General features: G+C 39.4%; 3 protein-coding genes and 1 gene segment (V, D, J or C); 1 reads left to right on the top strand and 3 right to left on the bottom strand.

Annotated features, from left to right (window-relative positions):
• Nucleotides 1-583: 583 nt before the first annotated feature.
• Nucleotides 584-5,693, bottom strand: LOC308412320 (immunoglobulin lambda-1 light chain-like; the record flags this gene model as incomplete). The annotated part of the gene is made up of 3 exons (XM_080906576.1): nucleotides 584-949; nucleotides 5,240-5,570; nucleotides 5,654-5,693. 3 exons carry the CDS (start codon nucleotides 5,691-5,693, stop codon nucleotides 634-636), a joined length of 687 nt encoding a protein of 228 aa, XP_080762702.1. The 3' UTR covers nucleotides 584-633.
• Nucleotides 3,005-4,558, bottom strand: LOC308411338 (immunoglobulin lambda variable 3-21-like). The segment is given in 3 exons: nucleotides 4,519-4,558; nucleotides 4,273-4,431; nucleotides 3,005-3,099 (listed from the first exon to the last, which is right to left on the bottom strand).
• A 1,803-nt stretch (nucleotides 5,694-7,496) lies between the features above and the next one.
• LOC308412313 (immunoglobulin lambda-1 light chain-like) overlaps nucleotides 7,497-18,439 on the bottom strand; it is a gene marked incomplete at its 5' end in the record, with an annotated part of 40,418 nt that continues 29,475 nt past the window's right edge. Inside the window, 2 exons of the mRNA XM_080906568.1 lie at nucleotides 7,497-7,946; nucleotides 8,685-8,722. Coding sequence (XP_080762694.1) covers nucleotides 7,624-7,946; nucleotides 8,685-8,722 — 361 coding nt within the window. The 3' untranslated portion in view covers nucleotides 7,497-7,623. The remainder of the gene's footprint in view (nucleotides 7,947-8,684; nucleotides 8,723-18,439) is intronic.
• LOC308412312 (serine/threonine-protein kinase pim-1-like) lies at nucleotides 14,032-17,664 on the top strand. The gene is made up of 9 exons (XM_080906567.1): nucleotides 14,032-14,315; nucleotides 14,708-14,944; nucleotides 15,070-15,195; nucleotides 15,319-15,413; nucleotides 15,552-15,599; nucleotides 15,684-15,902; nucleotides 15,992-16,172; nucleotides 16,259-16,429; nucleotides 16,519-17,664. The coding sequence occupies exons 1-9, from the start codon at nucleotides 14,255-14,257 to the stop codon at nucleotides 16,608-16,610; spliced, it is 1,230 nt and encodes a 409-aa protein (XP_080762693.1). The 5' UTR covers nucleotides 14,032-14,254; the 3' UTR covers nucleotides 16,611-17,664.

The following is an 18,439-nucleotide window of genomic DNA, read 5'->3' as shown; positions in this document are numbered from 1 at the left end:
ACAGCCAGAAGCTCTGCAAGTTTGATTCGGTGGGGGGCACTGGATGCCCTTCCTGATCCCACCCCAAAGGGATTAATGTGATGTCTTAAGCGGTTAATGGAAATTCACTTGTTACAGCAGCACAAGGTTCAGAAAACAACAGAAAAATGAATATAGACTTTATTACTTTATTTAGACTTTCTTCACAATACATAAAGTTATGTTTGTCCAAAAATAAAACAGTTTGTGAATGACCAAATGACTGCAACTGAAAAATTTTTCAGTAAGCAGCAATTCACATCGTAGGATCAGTTTAGTTGACAGAAAGCTGAAAACATGAAGTTATGAATGAAAAACTAAGACCTGTAGTTGCATGCTGGGCAGGAAGAGAGGGAGGAGTTTAAAGGTGATGCTTCACTAAATGTGAAGATATTATTGAAGCTTACAACCAACATTTTAAACCAGTGAGACTTGGCCTCTCCTACATAATAATGAAATCTAGTGTTCATAGCATGTATTTGAGAATATACTTATGTTTCAACTATGGGAAAAATACATTTTAAAAATGATGTTCTTATGAGCGGATTCTTTTGTAATGAGCAAACAGCAAAAGAAGTAAAGAAGCAGATTTTAAATGCACACTGTGGTCCTCGACTATTCAGTGGGACATTCTGACTTCTTGATGGTTTTCTCTGAAGTCTGTGAGCCCAAAGACACTTTACATGTATAAACCTTATCCATGTTCCAGTCTGATGTCTGGATGGTCAGAGAGCTGCTGATTTGGTAAGTCTGGTCTGGTCTCTGAACAGCAGTGCTGGTAGAGATCCCACTGCTCACTGAACTCCCAGCAGCCAACCAGCTCACATCTGCAAAAGACACAGACTGACTGGACAGACAGACCAGAGAAGCTGTGTTGGACTGGAGCTCAGCACTGGACGGAGGGAAGACTGTCAGGACAGGAGGAGAGAGGCTGGAGCCTGAAAATACATGAAGGATGTTCAGAATCTCCTACCTCTGCCCACTTGCCCACAGATCGCATGAAGCGAGGTGTGGACCCATGCACAGACAACACAGGGAAACAGGAAACTTGGAAACAGAAGATGAGCCATTTATTTTGGGCTGAACACCAGAATATAAAATAAAGAGAAACCAGAATGCAAAAATAGCCTAAACTTGGAAAACTACTGAGACACAGTCAGAGAGTCGGATGAGGGACAAGGGACGACTGACACAATATATACACAAAAGTCTGATAAAGAAAATTGAAGCAAAGCAGGAACAAATTAAACATGACATCACAGCGAAAGCAAGGGGCCATCAAAATAAAACAGGACGTGGCACGAGTGTGATTAACCCCGTCTTTTCCCCCTGGATTTCCCGGAGCCCCTACCCCTGCACATTTGTACATAGCACTTGGTGTTTGTAAAGATAAAATAAGATTAAAATATTGTGTTGTTATATTTCTTGAAAGTATCTGGATTTAGATCAGCAAAAGAAAATCTACTGTTAACTTTATCATTTTATATTTAATTGTACTCTCATTTTCTCTCACGTTCGCTTGGTGGTTTCTGAGCACTAGTAATAACCATTTAGAAAATAGGATTAGGTCATTCTGAACAACATTCAAGTGATGTTAACAGAAATGCATCTAGAAGAGAAGAGATATGAAAGCTCCTGAAGACACTGGGTATAGAGAAAATCACAGGGAAGAGTTTCAACAAAAAAAGCTTACATTCACAGGTCAGATATTTCAAATATTGATTATTAGATTAGAAAAAGCTTCATGAATGTGTTTCTGATTAATACACACTAAATTTAGAAGACAATTATCTCACTATGATCTATAGTCGCTATAACATTGGTTTTGATTAGCTGCATATTAATGAGACACTCTTTTGTCACAGCTGCTCTTCCAAATTTCCTTTTCAAGCATGTTTCAAGGTTGTTCTACTGGACTGAGATCTGGTTACTGCAGTCATTCGAGTTCAGTGTTTTTCAGTCTTCTGTTGTTTAATGTTGGTGAAACAGTGCAAATTATAGCCCCAGTTTCCTGTTCCTAGCTGACAGGTGTAGTCTTCTGTTCCTGTAGCCCATCAGCTTCAAGGTCAGATGTGTTGTGCTTTCAAAGATACTCTTCAGCATAGCTTGCTTGTATTGAGTGGTTATTTGAGTTTCTTTTACATTTCTATCAGCTCAAACTAATATGGTCAGTCTTCTCTGACCTCAGCAAAGAACTGCTGTTCACTGGATGTTTTCTCAATTCAGTCCATTCCCCATAAACCCTAGAGGTGGTTGAGCAGGAAAGTCCCAGTACATATATATATATATATATCTAAAATACTCACACCAGCTCATCAGACATGAATAATCATGCCATGTTCAGTCATCATTCTTCCTTATTTTGATCCTCGGTTTGAACTCCAGCAGGCTGTCTTGATAATGCCTGCATGACTAAATGCTTTGAGATGCTGCTGATGTGAAATGCCGGTTATTTGGATTAGAGTGACAAGCAGTGGAACAGGCTTAGCTAATAAAGTGGTTGCTGAATGTATGCACTTTACTCGACTATAAAGTAGTTGGTGCTATATTCTCAGATTGTATATAGTTTGAATTAAGCAATAAAAAAGGAGCAATCCAGTATTTAATAACACACTCTTTGAAGGTTGTGGGTTTCACTGAGTTGTCCTGATTAATCTGTAATCTGAATGTGAAAGAGTCTAAAAAACCTTTGTTAAACAAATTGGCGAAGAGGATTTTTGTAATCTCATTTTTGTTTTACTTTTGCTTGAAATCTGATTCAGAATTAGTATGTTGGGAATGTTTTTGATCAAACACATGCATGTGTATATGCATATGTATATATGTGTATATTCTTGTGCTTTGTTTTTAAGTAAAAGTGGAAATTTAAAAAAAAAGATTAAAAATAACAGAGCATGTTTAAAATGAATTATGTGCCTTTGGTTCACTAAGTTGGTGTCCAAAAACAGAAGTAAAAGTGAGGAAGTTTTTATCACAGTGTAAATCACTATGATACCTCCTCTTTAGCAGAGCTGTCCCATGTGTGACAGTAATAGTCTGCAGAGTCTCTCTCCTCTACATTGCTGCACCAGCCAGCAAGTACTATGAGGGTCATGTTTTTTTTACTTTTCAAGTGCTTTCAACACCATCAGGCCGATCCTCCTGGGATATAAGCTGACAGCGATGCATGTGGATGCTTTTCTGGTGTCCTGGATTGTTGATTACCTGACAGAAAGACCACAATATGTGCGTCTCCCACAGTGTGTGTCTGACAAGGTAATCAGCAACACAGGGGCACCACAAGGGACTGTCCTCTCCCCCTTCCTCTTCACCCTCTACACCACAGACTTCAGCCACTGCACAGAGACCTGCCATCTTCAGAAGTTTTCTGATAACTCTGCAGTGGTTGGATGCATCAGCAGAGACGATGAGTCAGGGTACCGGGCTGTGGTCGACTCATTTGTCAAGTGGTGTGAACAGAATCATCTGCAGCTCAACGTGGCAAAGACCAAGGAATTGGTTGTGGACTTGAGGAAGACCAGGAAACACTTGACCCCTGTTTCAATCCAGCTGATAAACTGGACTGGGCTAAAAACACCACAGCACTTTACAGGAAGGGCCAGAGTCGACTCTATTTTCTGAGGCAGCTGAGGTCCTTCAACATCTGTCGGACAATGCTCAGGATTTTCTACAAGTCTGTTGTGGCCAGTGCTATCCTCTACACTGTTGCATGCTGGGGCAGCAGGTGGACGGTTGCTGATGATAACAGACTCAATAAACTGATCTGAAGGCCAGTAGTGTTGTGGGGATGAAGCTGGACTCTCTTAGGGTGGTGATGGAGAGACGAATGTTGTCCAAGATCACGACAATATTGGATAATTCCTCCCATCCACTCCATGACATGCTGGCTAGCCACAGGAGCACGTTCAGTGAGAGACTGAGATTACCAAAAAGCACCACTGAACGACACAGGAAATCACTCCTGCCTGTGGCCATCTCCCTGTACAACTCATCCACCTACCACACTGTATACTGCAATAGCTACACCCTTTTTGGACATGCTCTTCTTTCTTATTCAGATATTTATTAGTAAGTGACTTATATATATGTATATATTGCATATATTGTGCTATTTCTTATTTCTTGTATTATCTGTTTTTGTTACTGTTTGTACTGGAGCACTGTAACCAACATAATTTCCCCCTAGGGATCAATAAAGTATTCTGATTCAGATTCAGAATCCAGAGCCATAGTCTGGAGAACTCCAGTCATGACGAAAACTCCGCACATACTGAGGAACTCCTCCTGGAATCTGTTTATACCAACGACCAGCATTACCAGTAACAGTCCCCAGGTTGCAGTCCATGGTGGCTGTCTCTCCTTTCCTCACTGATAGAAGAGGTTTCTGTGTCAGCACCGTCACACTACTCACACCTGCAAACAACAAGAACACATGGAGTCAAGATAATACAGATGAATATAACATGGGGTCTAAGCTATACTGTAACTCAGACTCTTTACATGTTAGAGAAGTGATGAGAGCACAAAGAGTCACCAGCATGTTGTTGATTTGAGCAAAGAATTGAGAAGTGAAAGATTTGGAAGAGCTATTTAACACAACTAATGGGAGGAGGAGCTGTTGGTATTTGTTTGTATTTCATTGGTTACCTTCCTTTGTTCTTAATCATCCATCATTTTTGATTGTTTATATGTACTTTTTTCACTACTACGACTACTATTATTATTATTTTAAACAAAAAGTGAGTAGTTTTCTGCTACCATTAAAGGGAGCTAGGACTGACCAAATTATATTACCTAAAACATTTTAGGTGTAAACTGTCACATTCATTTCGGTATGTCTGTGTTTTATTCCACACTGGGTGTTTGGGAATGTAATGTGTTCAGATTCCACAAAAGCTATGGTGTCACTTAGTTTGTTTGTTTTTCTTTTTATGTCCTCCCTAATGTCTCTCCGTGTTTCACAGTAGCACATTGCTGAGTGTCTTGCTTTTAACTGTTAATTAACTTCTGCTTGTCACCACTGAAAAACTGTGTGCATACTAAAGAGCTCCATCAGAGATTCTTCTCTAATTTTTTAATTTTGCAGCTAGCAAAAAAAAAAAAAAAAAAACCTATTTGAAGGTGGTGGGATTACACTGAGTTTGTTGGGTGTGTCTTTTATAAAAAGACCATCAAAAAGCAGAAGTGTCTGTGAGGAGGTTTTTGTCACAGTGTAAATCACTGTGATACGAGCTCTTTCACAGAGCTGTCCCATGTCTTACAGTAATAGACTGCAGAGTCTCCCTCCTCCACATTGCTGATGATCAAACGATAATCTGTTGTTGACTGATGAGTGGATGTGAATTTTGGAGAGGAGAACCCAGAGCCATAGGTTGGAGAACCCCAGCTATGATAAAAATACAGCACAAACTGAGGAACTCCTCCTGGAATCTGTTTGTACCAACGAGCAGGACTGTCAGTAACAGTCCCCAGGTTACAGTCCATCGTGGCTGTCTCTCCTTTCCTCACTGATAAAACAGGTTTCTGTGTCACCACTGTAACACCACTCACACCTGCAAACAACATGAAGACACAGAGTCAAGAGAAACACACGGACATTAGTATATATGTGTGGTATATAAGTCAAAGTCTTTACATGTTAGAGCAGTGATGAGAGCACAGAGAGTTGCCAGCATGATGTCGATGTGAACTAAGAACTGAAGAAAAGGTGCTGGAGGAGCCATTTAATACAACTAACAGGAGGAGGAGCTGTGTCTCCTCCTTTCACCCTGTTACATCATCACAATATTTATTTCCTTTTTTCTTCATTTATTTTTTATTAACAACATGATGTATATATTTCAATTGAAACATTCAAAAAGAAAAATGGGAAAAGTATAACAAGGCCTCCAGAAGCACAAAGGGAATAATACTGATATTAAAACAAAATGGGAAAAAGAACTAGATATACAAATATCAAAGGAGGATTGATCTGCTATGTGGGTGACACACAAGGTGAACCTTTCTTGCAAAGGTCTAAAGTAGACGTCTTTTCACAAAAGTGGAAGAAATGGATTGCCTTCATGTGTCATGGTCCTGGGTCTTCTGCCCAGTGTTTTGTTTTCATTCAATTATGTCCTTGTTAGATATCTATAGATACTATCTTATATTAATGTGTCATTATTCAGATCAGATCAGAATCTTTATTGTCACTGTCACAGGTACAACAAAATTAAAAATGGTCCCCGATCAGTGCATCATCCCTAACAATATCAAAATATAAATAAAACAATAAAATTCAATAAACAAAATAAATAGAATACTTAAAGTGCTAATAACAAGTATCAGCAAACATTCACATACATTCCCACATACATGCTTCAGTCAGTGCATAGATTAATACAAGAGTGGCGTGATGAACATTTTTTTGTAGCAGTATTCAAATGTCTTATTGCAGTTGGATAAAAGCTGTGTTTGAGTCTATAAGTCCTTACACTGATTGCCCTGTACCGTCTGCCTGAGGGCAACAGTTCAAACAGGGAGTGGCCAGGATGTGAGGTATCTTTTATGATGTTTTGGGCTTTTTTAAGACAGCTGGTGTTGTGTAGATCTTCCAGTGTGGGGAGAGGGCAGCCAGTGATCTTTTGGGCGGTGTTAAAGAACCCTTGGAGTGCTTTTCTCTGAGCCACTGTGCAGCTATTAAAGTTAATGATGCCATGACAGTGGGAACATCTAAATAACTAACAGAATAAATAGCAGTAAATGAAGAATACAGTTTATAGATAACTAAAAAATTAAAAATACTGTTTGTAAAAAAGCTACATCTGGAATGAGACAGATGTACCTACTGGTTATATATAATGGTTTAAATGTTTAAAGCAAAACAGCAAATGACAGCAGAAAGATGCAGAAAGGTTTAGTTTTATAACTGAACTCTACTTAGTGCTGCTTTACAGTAAGTAAGTTATGTTTAGGCTAAAATCTAAGAGTATTCAGCTAACTGTCTCTGAATAAAACAATGATATGAATTGAAACATTGCCAGTAAACAGCAGTTCCATTTTATTTTACAGAGAGCTGATACTTCATTTACTTAAAGTTATAAATGAGTTACTAAGACCTGCAGGTGCATCCTGGAAGAAACAGAAGAGCAGACAGGTTATGCTTCACTAACTGAGTGTGAAGATTCATTTGCAAATCTATAACCAACATTTTAAACCAGTGACACTTGCCCTCTCTGTTACTCAGGAAAAATTATTAAATGATGCTCTCTAGTGTTCAAATATTACATAGCGTGTATTCCAGAATATATTTATGTTTTAACTACGGGAAGAAGACATTTAAAAAATAGTGTGCTTCTGAGTGTTTATTTAACACTTCATTCCAGTCATCTTACTGAACAGTGACACAATTTCTTATTTACTGAAAAGAAAACACATTTTTTAAATCAATGCTTTTATTAATTTAATGCAAGACATGAATTCCTGAAAATACTTGTCAAAAACCAGCAAATGAATACATGACTTAAACCTTTTGCTTTATTCAGATTTCTAACATGTAAAGACTGTAATGAGCAAACAGCACAAGCAGTAAAGAAGCAGATTTTAAATGCACACTCTGGTCCTCGACTATTCAGTGGGACATTCTGACTTCTTGATGGTTTTCTCTGAAGTCTCTGAGGCCAAAGACACTTTACATGTATAAACCTTATCCATGTTCCAGTCTGATGTCTGGATGGTCAGAGAGCTGCTGATTTGGAAAGTCTGGTCTGGTCTCTGAACAGCAGTGCTAGTAGAGATCCCACTGCTCACTGGACTCCCACCAGCCAACCAGCTCACATCTGCAAAAGGCACAGACTGACTGGACAGACAGACCAGAGAAGCTGTGTTGGACTGGAGCTCAGCACTGGACGGAGGGAAGACTGTCAGGGCAGGAGGAGGGAGGCTGGAGTCTGAAAATACATAAAAGATGTTCAGAGAAAAAGAAAAATCAAAAGGAGACAATGATAAAAGAAGTAATAAAAACAGAAAGCAAGACATCAATAATAGTCATTATGAAATAAACATAATAATTGTTATAAAATTTGAAAAGAATGTTAATGTTTAAAATAATTTAAATCTGCAAAACAATATAGAAATAATAACCCAGCATATCATTTGAATTTCCTTTTGAAAATATGACTAGTTACTGTTTAACTTTTCATGTAAAACATCTTCAATTTAATTCTAGAACATATTTTCTGCATAACATGTCGGCTACTGTGAGTAATTTTCTTTCATTTAAAAAAAAACTATTAGGCCAGGTTCTAATCACTTAAAAGTAATTTTGAACATTAGTAACACTGTTAACTACTATTGAAGAAAGAGAAAACATGCCTGTGTATGTTTTTCAAATGAACCTAAATATAAATGAAAACATTATGGGAATAATAAGAGTGAACAACAACATATTTCACATCATTTTCAGTGAACAACATTTATATAAAAATATAAAAATTTATTTGACCCCTTTACACATTTTGTTTTACATAACGAATCCATGTCTCCTGTATATGAGACAACCTGAAACTATTTCATGTTGTACAAAATCATAAGAAATGATGCTGAACAAGAAACATATTGAACTAAGTAGTCATCAGCAGATTTGTGCAAAATCTCTCTTGTTTTATGATCATTTAAAAAGCACTTACTTGTTAAAATCAGCTTGGTGCCTTGTCCGAATACCACAGTGATTCAGTTTGTATACATGGCTGTACAAAAACCTCCTGACTGTCACTGATGAGGGGAGAGGAACTGAAACATCCTGCAGACACCAACTTTCACTGTCAACATCTCATTTCCCTCATCAGTCTGTTTATATTTCAAAACAGTGCTGCAAATAAGTGGAAATTTTATTAAATGTTGTTCAGTATCCTTAAAACCTTTAGCATAACTCAGGTCCTGGCCACAGTCTGAATCACTCTTCCATGTGAGGAGGAGTGTTAGTGAGACAAGGGAGGTTACTAGAGCTCACAACTGGGTAAATACATTTCCCCCAGACTAGTAACTGTTCTTCCTGTTTACCTAGCTGAGGCAGCTTTTACTCCTCATTTTATGGCAGGCAGACCCCCACTGTCAATAAATTCCTCAAACTATACACTTACCCATCAAGGTTTATACCTACACCCACTGATTTGGGATGTCAGGGGTCAGCAACATAATCTCATTCTGGAGAGCTTTAAGGTCACATGAAATGCTTTGAGAGTAAAATTCCACTATTGTCCTTTAAATAGGGGTTGACAAAGTTATCCTAACAAAACACACGCTTACGAATCATTTCCTGTTCCTCTGATCTCCAGCCGCCGCCTATTATCTGAGCAAACCTAAGCCCGCCGCATCTTGCGTGGCCTTGCTGTAGCTTCAGCTGCATCTGCCTCTGGTTGTGACGGTCACCTTGTTCTTCAGTTCACCTATGGAGTAGGAAAACTTCTCCTGTCTGCTTCTGAGAGGATCCGAGGTCCGTTTTTGAAGAATCTTGTATAAAAATATCAACAAGCATCAAAAAACACAACTTAGACATCCACATTACTCACACTCTCATAACGCATACATATAGGGCCTGGGGGTGGGCATGTTATACGGCGTCCAGAGAACGGTCTGTGTATTCAACCTCACCTCTGGCACCAGTGCCACCTCGGAGGGGCTGGGAGGAGGTGTTGGCTGCCCGATTGGGGTCTGGGATGCGGGACCTCCCTGCTGCTGCGGAGGCAGGTCCCGCAGGAGTAACATCTCCTGGGTCTGGGTGCAGTTTTCCCCTCTGGGGGTGAGGGTACCTGGACCTGGGGTATAGAGTATTTTTGGGGAGTATGATTGTGTGTACATAATGTGTATTTGTGTCTGTTATTAGGTTGGGTGAGTGCTGAGTATTTGTATATGTGTGCATGAGGGTGGGAATGCACATTTGTGGCTGTTTGTCTGTGTCTATATGTCAGGTCGGGTGTTAGACTCCACCTCTCTGGGAACATCCTCACCAAACTCCCTGCTGGTGGCTGATGCCCTCAGGAGTTGGTGCTTTGGTGGTTCTTGGTGTCTGGGGCTGGGCGCTCAGCCTGAGCGCCCAGCGCCCCTTTGTAACAAATGCACAAAAAGACCCCAAAAAAGAAATCTTTCTACCTTCTGCAAAGTTCATTGCCCCAGAAAAGACAAGTCAAAACAAGTAAAAAAAAATAAAAATGTAACAGCCTCCCGATTATGACCGATATATCATTTACGTCACTGATACATCCGTAACTGAAATTAACTCAGAACAATTTGTTTATTTTTTTAAATGGTCATTCAGAATCAGAAGATTATTTACGGTGATGTTTTTGGTGGGAGTGAAACAACAATCTACTGATAAAACCAATAAAAATAAGATATGATAATAAGAAATAACCACTGTTGGAAGCCTTATTTACTCTTATCGCCTTAATCATGTGCAGTAATTAAAGTTGAAATGAGAAACTTTGCATTTGAAAGATGCTCTTCTACTGGGCACTCAAAATGCTTTCTTACAACAAGCATCATTCATCCACACCTTCATACATAATGTGCGCACATTTTAAATATAAATTAATATTACTGTAGCAGTATTTTTTTTTTTTTTTTTAAAAAGATAAAATGGCCACATTTAAGAAGGCAGGACCTGCAGTTATTGTTCTTTTCCAGACATTTATCTGGCACTTACTTTGGGGTTTTCTGCAGCTCGTCCTCGGGGCCCTCCAGACACAGAGACAGCAGGTCGTAACCCAGGATCTTCTGGGCTATGGTGAACATTTCTTTAATGTTGGGGTATTTCAAAAGTCCTCTGCCCATGCCCACAAACTGGCTGCCCTGACTGGGGAAGAGGAGCACGGAGCAGCCGCTGCTTTTGGGTGAGGCGCCGCGGCTGGCTCGCTGTTCGGGGGAAAAGCGGGGGCTTCAGCCGGAGGAGGGTAATCTCCAGCCGTGGAACCGGGCTTGTTGGTGGACAGCGTCCTGCTCAGAGAGACCAGCGACCTGACCTTCCCTCTGGAAGATGCCGCCATCCTGACTGCCACTGATGCCAACATGAGCTGTTCCTCATCCAACGACGTGTCTGCAGATGAAATAAGACGCACAGCCCGCCCGGACAAACTGTAATCACCAAAAGAGTCAACTTTGCTTGAACTCAATTCTGATATCTGCTCGGCATGACACCTCACAGGGAGACGAAAACAACCGCCAGAGGAAAGAAAAGAACAAAATCTTCAGCGAAGGAAGATGATATCTCCAATAAAACTATTTTTGAAGCCATTATGGGACTTGACAAAAAATTTGAAGCACAACTGGAGGATATCAAGGAACAAAACAGACAAAGTGCAGCTATGGTTGCCAGCTTGGCTAAGGCTGTAGAGTTTAACGCTGCAGAGATAGCTGATTGCAAACTGAAAGTTGTTAAACTGGCAAATGCGAATGAACTGCTGCTTAAAGAAAACGAAGACTTGAAAAGAAGAGTGAGAGAACAAGAGCGCTACCGAATGAGGTGGTGCCTAAAACTGAAAGGGGTGAAGGAAGACAAAGACGAAAACATTAGAGTGAAGGTTTTGCAAACGCTTCAGAAGATTGCCCCTGACTTGAACTTAGAAGAGGCTGTTGATATTGTCCACCGCTTAGGGAAACAAGTTGATGGCAGAAACAGAAACATCATTATTCTATTCACACAGAGGCGAATTAAAGAAGAATTGTGGAGGCGCACCAAAGATTCTTCAACCTGCAAGCAAGAAGGCATCAGCTTCACAGAGATGTTGCTGCAGGAGGACATACAAGATCGACAGCGCCTATGGCCTCTGGTGGAGGAAGAAAGACGTGCAAAACTACAAATATCTGTAGTTTCCACTCCGTATATTTTCAAAACAAACTCGTTACTTTGGGTTTAACGCATTTGGGGGAAGTTAATATTTCACGTCACTGCAGGCCTTCAAACAATGAGATTTGAGCCTAAACAGTGAAAGGCAGTCGCGTTTTAATCAGTAGAGGATGTCGCATAAAAAGAGATGAAAGAACAAACCATGTACTGTAGTTTTGATTTATTTATTTTTAGCACAACACCAGAACAACCCCACGTGCCCATAATTTGCGGTACTTCAGAAAAAAAGGAGTGAACATAAAAGGGAGTAAAATGTTGTGTCAGGTAATTTCAAATGCAGCATTTCTATCACCTCAACAAACACTAACTGTGTCACAGTGTGTTGCTATCTAAAGCTCTACTTGCTGTATTTCACAGGAAGAGAAAGAATGAGAGCTAACTTCACTCAGAGATATAGAAAGAAAGAGAAAGAAACCAGGCTGTATTTAAAGGTAAGGACTGCTTAGTGATATTTGATAAAATGTAGTTGTATTTTCACAGGGACATAAAGTGCTTGTCTTACTCCCTTCTTCTAGCTCGAAATTACTTGCCAAGTGGTAAGGACCGTTCATGGTCACACGGTGAGAACATTGGTGTTGACTATGAAGAGATAGGGTCAGACAGGGGAGGGGCCAGTCAGATTTATCAACTCAACCTCCTTAAAGCATGGAGAGAGGCTGAAACCAATCTCTGGTGAGCCCGGTTAAGGAAAGAGATGAGTTGGTGCCTGAGATGCCAAATTCCAACATCCTCATTCCCGCCATTGAGATAACACTCTCACACAGGCCCAGAGAGCAGATGTTGCTGCATTGCAGATGTGTTATACCCCCTGCCCAGCCGAATGACTCTCAAAACGAAAATTTTGCAGAAAATCAATGTGATCGCTTGAATCACTGGAATTATCATCTCGATATCTCTTGTCCTTCTTTCATTTCAGACGTCTTGAAAACAAGTTTTAACAAAGTCCTGGAGAAGTGCCCAATGCTGGAGGACCTCCTGCTTTACCCCTGGCTCAGATAAACTCCTCTCTGACACAAACACACACGCATACTGAATTCACATCTTGCCATACAAATGTGATACAGTAACCAACTTTCTTTCTTTCAGAAAGAAAGAAAATTGGGAGATTCAAAAATTTCCTCACAGTAATGTTTGCATCAGTCTATCAGACGAATCCCCTCCAAGTCCAATATTTACATCAGTTACAGTGATAATGCTTGGTGTCTACTTTCAGCCACCGCAGTAGAATGCCAGGAATGAATCTCATTGAAATTGTAGTTGCATTTGCTATTTCATTTAATTGTCATGGATGATACACAGATAACCCAACAGCAAACAGAGGAAAACAATGGGCTTAAATACACAGAGGGATAAATGAGGGAATAAGACACAGGATGAGAGCACAGCTGCGAGAAATCACAAACAACAAGACCATGGGGAAGGAAAACTGAAAACACTAACATAGTCTAAGGAGCTTAGAAAGAAAACGTCTGGACTTCTTTAAGTTGCTTGAAGATGTTCAAGCAAAGTTTAAGTTCTTTTCATCCGAGAAGGTGAAACATCTTCAAGCAACTTCAAGTCCAGACGCTTTCTTTCCAAACTCCTTAGACTACGATGACCTAGATGACTGAGAACCTTCACAGACATGAAAACACTAACACAGCACACATGACTATCAAAGTAAAACAGCAAACAAGAGACTTTTACAAAGACACAGAGTTGACACAGAGACATGACTGACTGGGGAGAAATTGGGGAACATGGAAACAAGAGTGACTAGACATGACACGTGGGACACAGGGGCAAGGCAAAGTAACAGAAACCTAAAGCCTAAGAATATAACACAAGAAGAAAACAATAAAGAGAACCAAAAACATACATAAGAATAATCAATGAATATAAATGAACAAACACAAAACACTGGGTCACAGACTCACTACCATGACAGTTAAATGTACATAATAAATACTTTAAATCAGATGACAATGTAGCTGACACTGTGTTTATTATAATGTGTGTGGTCAACCACAAATCTTCATACTGTCATCCATAGATGAGGTCTTTATACAAATGATGAAAGATAATGAAAGAAACTGTTTAATTGATATGAAATGATTGAATTATAAGAAATATTATGGCTTTGTCTGCCAGTGTTTTTCTGTAAACTACTTTGAACTACTGGCAGTCAGTGAAGTCACTGAAAGGCAAGATTCTATGTTGTGTTGCCGTAGTTTCCAGAGTTTACTTATAAAGCTCACTTACAGAATTCAGTTAGAAAAGTCAAGCATTTGAAGGGTGCACATTTGAAGGAATATTAACTCAATCTTAGCTCATTACGGTTTACATTTTCGATTTTAAAGGGTCTCCGAAATTACAATGAAAAAGGAAACAAGAAAAATTGCCACTCCAGCCGATAAGAAAGATTCGGGAGATCAAGGTAAGTAAAATAATAAAATCAAATCCTGGTAAAATCCAAATCCTAGAAATGTTGACACTGTGTGAATCATTTTTGGAGCAATTGAATCATATGTTTAATTGAAAATAGCTTTAATACAAGATGTCTAATCAAAGAAAGGTTACCGGTCTTTTGGTAAAATAATGTAATAAGTTTATTCTTGGACTCAACAGTAAAAACAGACCAACAAGTGCCATCAAGATCTAAGACTTAGTAAACCTAGTATCAACTCGCACTGATCAGTTTTTTTTTTCATCCCAAGATTAAACTTGTGATCATTTAAGCAAAAGCAATTTCAAATTCTTTGCCATCAAACTGCTTCCAGTCTTGATGTCGGGGACTCTTTTTCACCACTGTGTTGTTGTCGTTTATAGATCGTAAGAGCAGGACTGCTAAAAGAAAGGCCAGTCCTGAAAAGAAGACCCCAATGAAAAGGAGGAGGGTCGCTGAGCAGGCTGGTCCTTCCACCAGCTCAGATGTGGTCAAAGGAGTGAAGCGCAAGGTTGTGCAAGATGAAGAGGACACAACAAAGAGAGCAAAGAGGGCTAAACTTCTTGACCATATGAGCGGTGACAAGGAGCAAGCATCCTCCTCGTTGGACTCTGGTAAAGGTAGGCTAATTAGTTGAATAAGGGGGTAGATTAAGTGTGGTTGCTAGGTTTAAGATATTGGTGTTTAGTGTTTGTGTCTATCATCCAGTGAGCTGATATGCTTTTGGTGTTTTCCACATCTCCAGACTTGAACAACAAACAGGTGTGCGCAAAAAATGGCAAAAGAAAGGCCACGGGAGACGACAGAGAGTCACCCAAGAAAAAAAAAAGGAATGTGGACCAGGACAAAAAATCAGTGGCAGACCAAAAACGTAAGTAGCAAGCAGCTTGGGTTTTATATTCAGGGGAAGGGCAAAAGGAACATTTAGGCTACAGAGGAGAGTAATTTGTGTCACAGCTGTAATAAAACAAGATTTGCTGTTTTGTCTGTTCAGGTGAATTCCAAGCCAGATATGTGGAGGAGCACCAGCTCGGAGAAGGAGGCTGCGGAGCAGTGTTTTCTGGCTACCGGATAGAAGATCGTTTTCCAGTAAGTGTTCAGATGATGGTAGTAAGACAGGCAGTAACGCAGATAATGGATAATATCGTAAACTGAGACGTCTGCTGTGTTTCCACCTTTCATTATGTCATACTGAGGAAATGCTCACCAATGCTCTGTGTCTTCTAGGTTGCCATCAAACACATTCCCAAAAATAAAGTCTACTGCAAAGTGGCGGTAAGCGTCCAACACTTGAATTAGTTTTACATTACTGGATTGAATGCGGCGTTCCTCATCATCCACTTTGTTGTAATATTTCAGGATGAAAGCGGGAAGATGCTCTCGGTGGAAGTGGCCATTATGGTTAAACTTGCAGGTGAAGCAGAAGGGTCAGTGGGAATATCAGCACCTGTGTCCTTGCTGGAGTGGTTCGACCTTGGCAAAGAGCTGATCCTGGTGCTGGAGAGACCTGTCCCCGCTGTGGACCTGCAAAAATACAAAGCAGAAAATGGAAGAACTTTACCAGAGGACAAGGCCAAGGTAGGTTGACTGGGAGAGCCTTAGACTGTACAGCATTCAATCAAGGCAGAAAAGCATTAACTCATTATTGTGTTTTTCATCTTTTCCAGGTCATTCTGAAGCAACTAGTTGATGCTGTAAAGGAACTTGAGGATAAACACATCTTTCATCGGGACATCAAGGGAGAAAACATTCTGATTGAGACCGGCTCCGATGTGCCTCGAGTTCGCATCATTGACTTTGGACTGAGCTGCTTTGTTAAACAGCGATCTCTGTATCGCGTCTTCTATGGTAACATATTCTGCTCCTGCTTTTCACAGATGTAGCAATTTGTGTCTTTTGTTTTAGAAGAAATTGTAATTGTGTCTGTTTGTTAGGCACTCCTCTTCACACCCCTCCCGAGTGGTACAGGAGGAGCTGCTACAGGTGTGGACCCACCACGGTGTGGCAAATGGGAGTGGTGTTGTATGAAGCGCTTCATGCACGGCACTTTAGTACCGAGAGGTTCCTCGCAAAGAAACTGAGCATCAAAAAGCGTCTGTCCACAGGTAAGAAAACTTCACACTTCCAGATTCACTGATGTCTTGGATCACTAGAACTATCATCTTCATCTTTTGGATCTTTTCTTTCTTTCAAGAATGCCAGAATTTCTTGGAGGCATGTTTAACTATAGCCCCGGAGAAGCGCCCAACACTGGAGGAGCTCCAGCTTCACCCCTGGCTAAGATAACACACACAAACACACAATTCACACCTTATCATATAAGTGTGATACATTGTGGTAACCTCCTTTCTTTTTTCTGTTGGACAGGAATGGGTCAATCTTAAAAAATAAATAAATAAAAAATTAGCTTTTTCGGACTTCCTGTAACCCCCCCAGCCATCCCAGGAAAGGGGATCTCTCTTTGAATGGGCTTTCCCGAGGTTTCTTCCCATCGATCTGGCCCCCTGGGGAGTTTTTCCTCGTCTTCATAGAGAGCTTGGGCTGGGTCAGGAGCTCCATCAAAACTGTCTTTATTTGATGACATTAAAGTCATCAAATAAAGATGTGTTTTACTTAAAGTAAAATTGGATCAAAATAAAACTTGTTTAATTCATCTTTGCTGAGGATTCTCCTTCATTACTATTTTGTTTTGTTTTGTTTTTTTTACCCATGGTGCATTTTGACAAATAAGAAAACTGAATCAGGTTAAAGTGTGCACAAAGACAGTCACACTGCAAATGATCTGAAGACTTGCATCTGTTGCTCTAACCCCCAACTAGTTTAGACAGATTTCCAGGTTCTACCAGAGGTTTTTTCCTTCAAGAAGGGAGTTTTTCCTTCCCACTGTTGCTGAGTGTTTGCTCATAGTGGGTTGTAAAAGCATAAAAGTTAATAAGAGGCATTCATAGCAGAGTTATCACAGAGGGAACTATATAGCTTAAATGTACAATTTCTACAGGACGAATTATAACTTCATTATGTATAAAAGCTTCTGTGGATAATTACTCCTATTTGTAACTTTACACAAGAGAAAGTTTGGTGTCACACTATTTATAACAGGTTGGGTTTTGTCCTCTGAGTTGAGCCTTTGGTTGCAGTTTATTGAAGAATTTCCTCTAAAGTAGCTGTTGATAAAGATTTAAAGTCCTGTTTATATACAGAAATATGCTTTAGTTCATGTTTTTTACATGTCTGCCTCAGTGGATCAGTAGAAGATCTGGCACAGGAAACTAGATGATGAAAAAAGGGTACGAATACACATATATATCTATATCTATATAGATACAGATATATAAACACACACACACACACAGGTTGCAACGTAGTATTTTCATTTTTTCTTAGCATTTCTTTAACGCCTTGGTGCAAAACAATACCTGCATCTGTGTGTTGGAAAAAAGAACTACAAATTTGGAAAGGAATTTATTCATGTTCTTACTCATAGATGGAGTACATGGTTTAAAAAACACTGAGGAAACAGATATGAGGCGGCTGTATTAACATAAAAACATTAATACAGTTAAAAATGAATAAAAAGTTGCATGCTTAAACTTATTTCTCTACAGTTTGTACAATTAATCCATGTAACAATAGGTTCTCCCTTAATATAGTAGTTATTAAAATATCTTTACATAAAAATACATTTTTAAGTACTCTCCAGTGGAAGTCTGTTGTGGCTTATGTTTCTAAATGACACAACCATAAAGCAGCCCACAGAATATACAAATATGTCTTTGATAAGTGAATGTTGGCTCCCACAATGGCCTGTTAAGTTATTGCAAAAATAATTTACTGCATAATATGTCAGATTAGAACATGTTATGAGCACAAAACTGAAGGGGAAACAATAAAAACAAGAATGAAAAAACAAATACTAAATTAAGTTAAAGGATATTTCTTACTATACTATATAATTGTATAATGTTGCGTTTGATTGCAAAAGAAAACCCACCAAGAAAAAAAGAAAGAAAGAAAAAGAGAGAATAGTTTAATATATTCAAAACACATTCTTTTCTTTTATTTAAGCTGTAGCGAGATTCAGATGGACAAAAGAGAAAGAAAATTATTACAGATTT

The sequence above is a fragment of the Rhamphochromis sp. 'chilingali' genome, assembly GCF_963969265.1.
Source record: "Rhamphochromis sp. 'chilingali' genome assembly, chromosome: 15".
Lineage (NCBI taxonomy): Eukaryota > Metazoa > Chordata > Actinopteri > Cichliformes > Cichlidae > Rhamphochromis > Rhamphochromis sp. 'chilingali'.
Note: the sequence above shows the minus strand (reverse complement) of the source record. Positions and strands in the feature narration are given on the sequence as shown.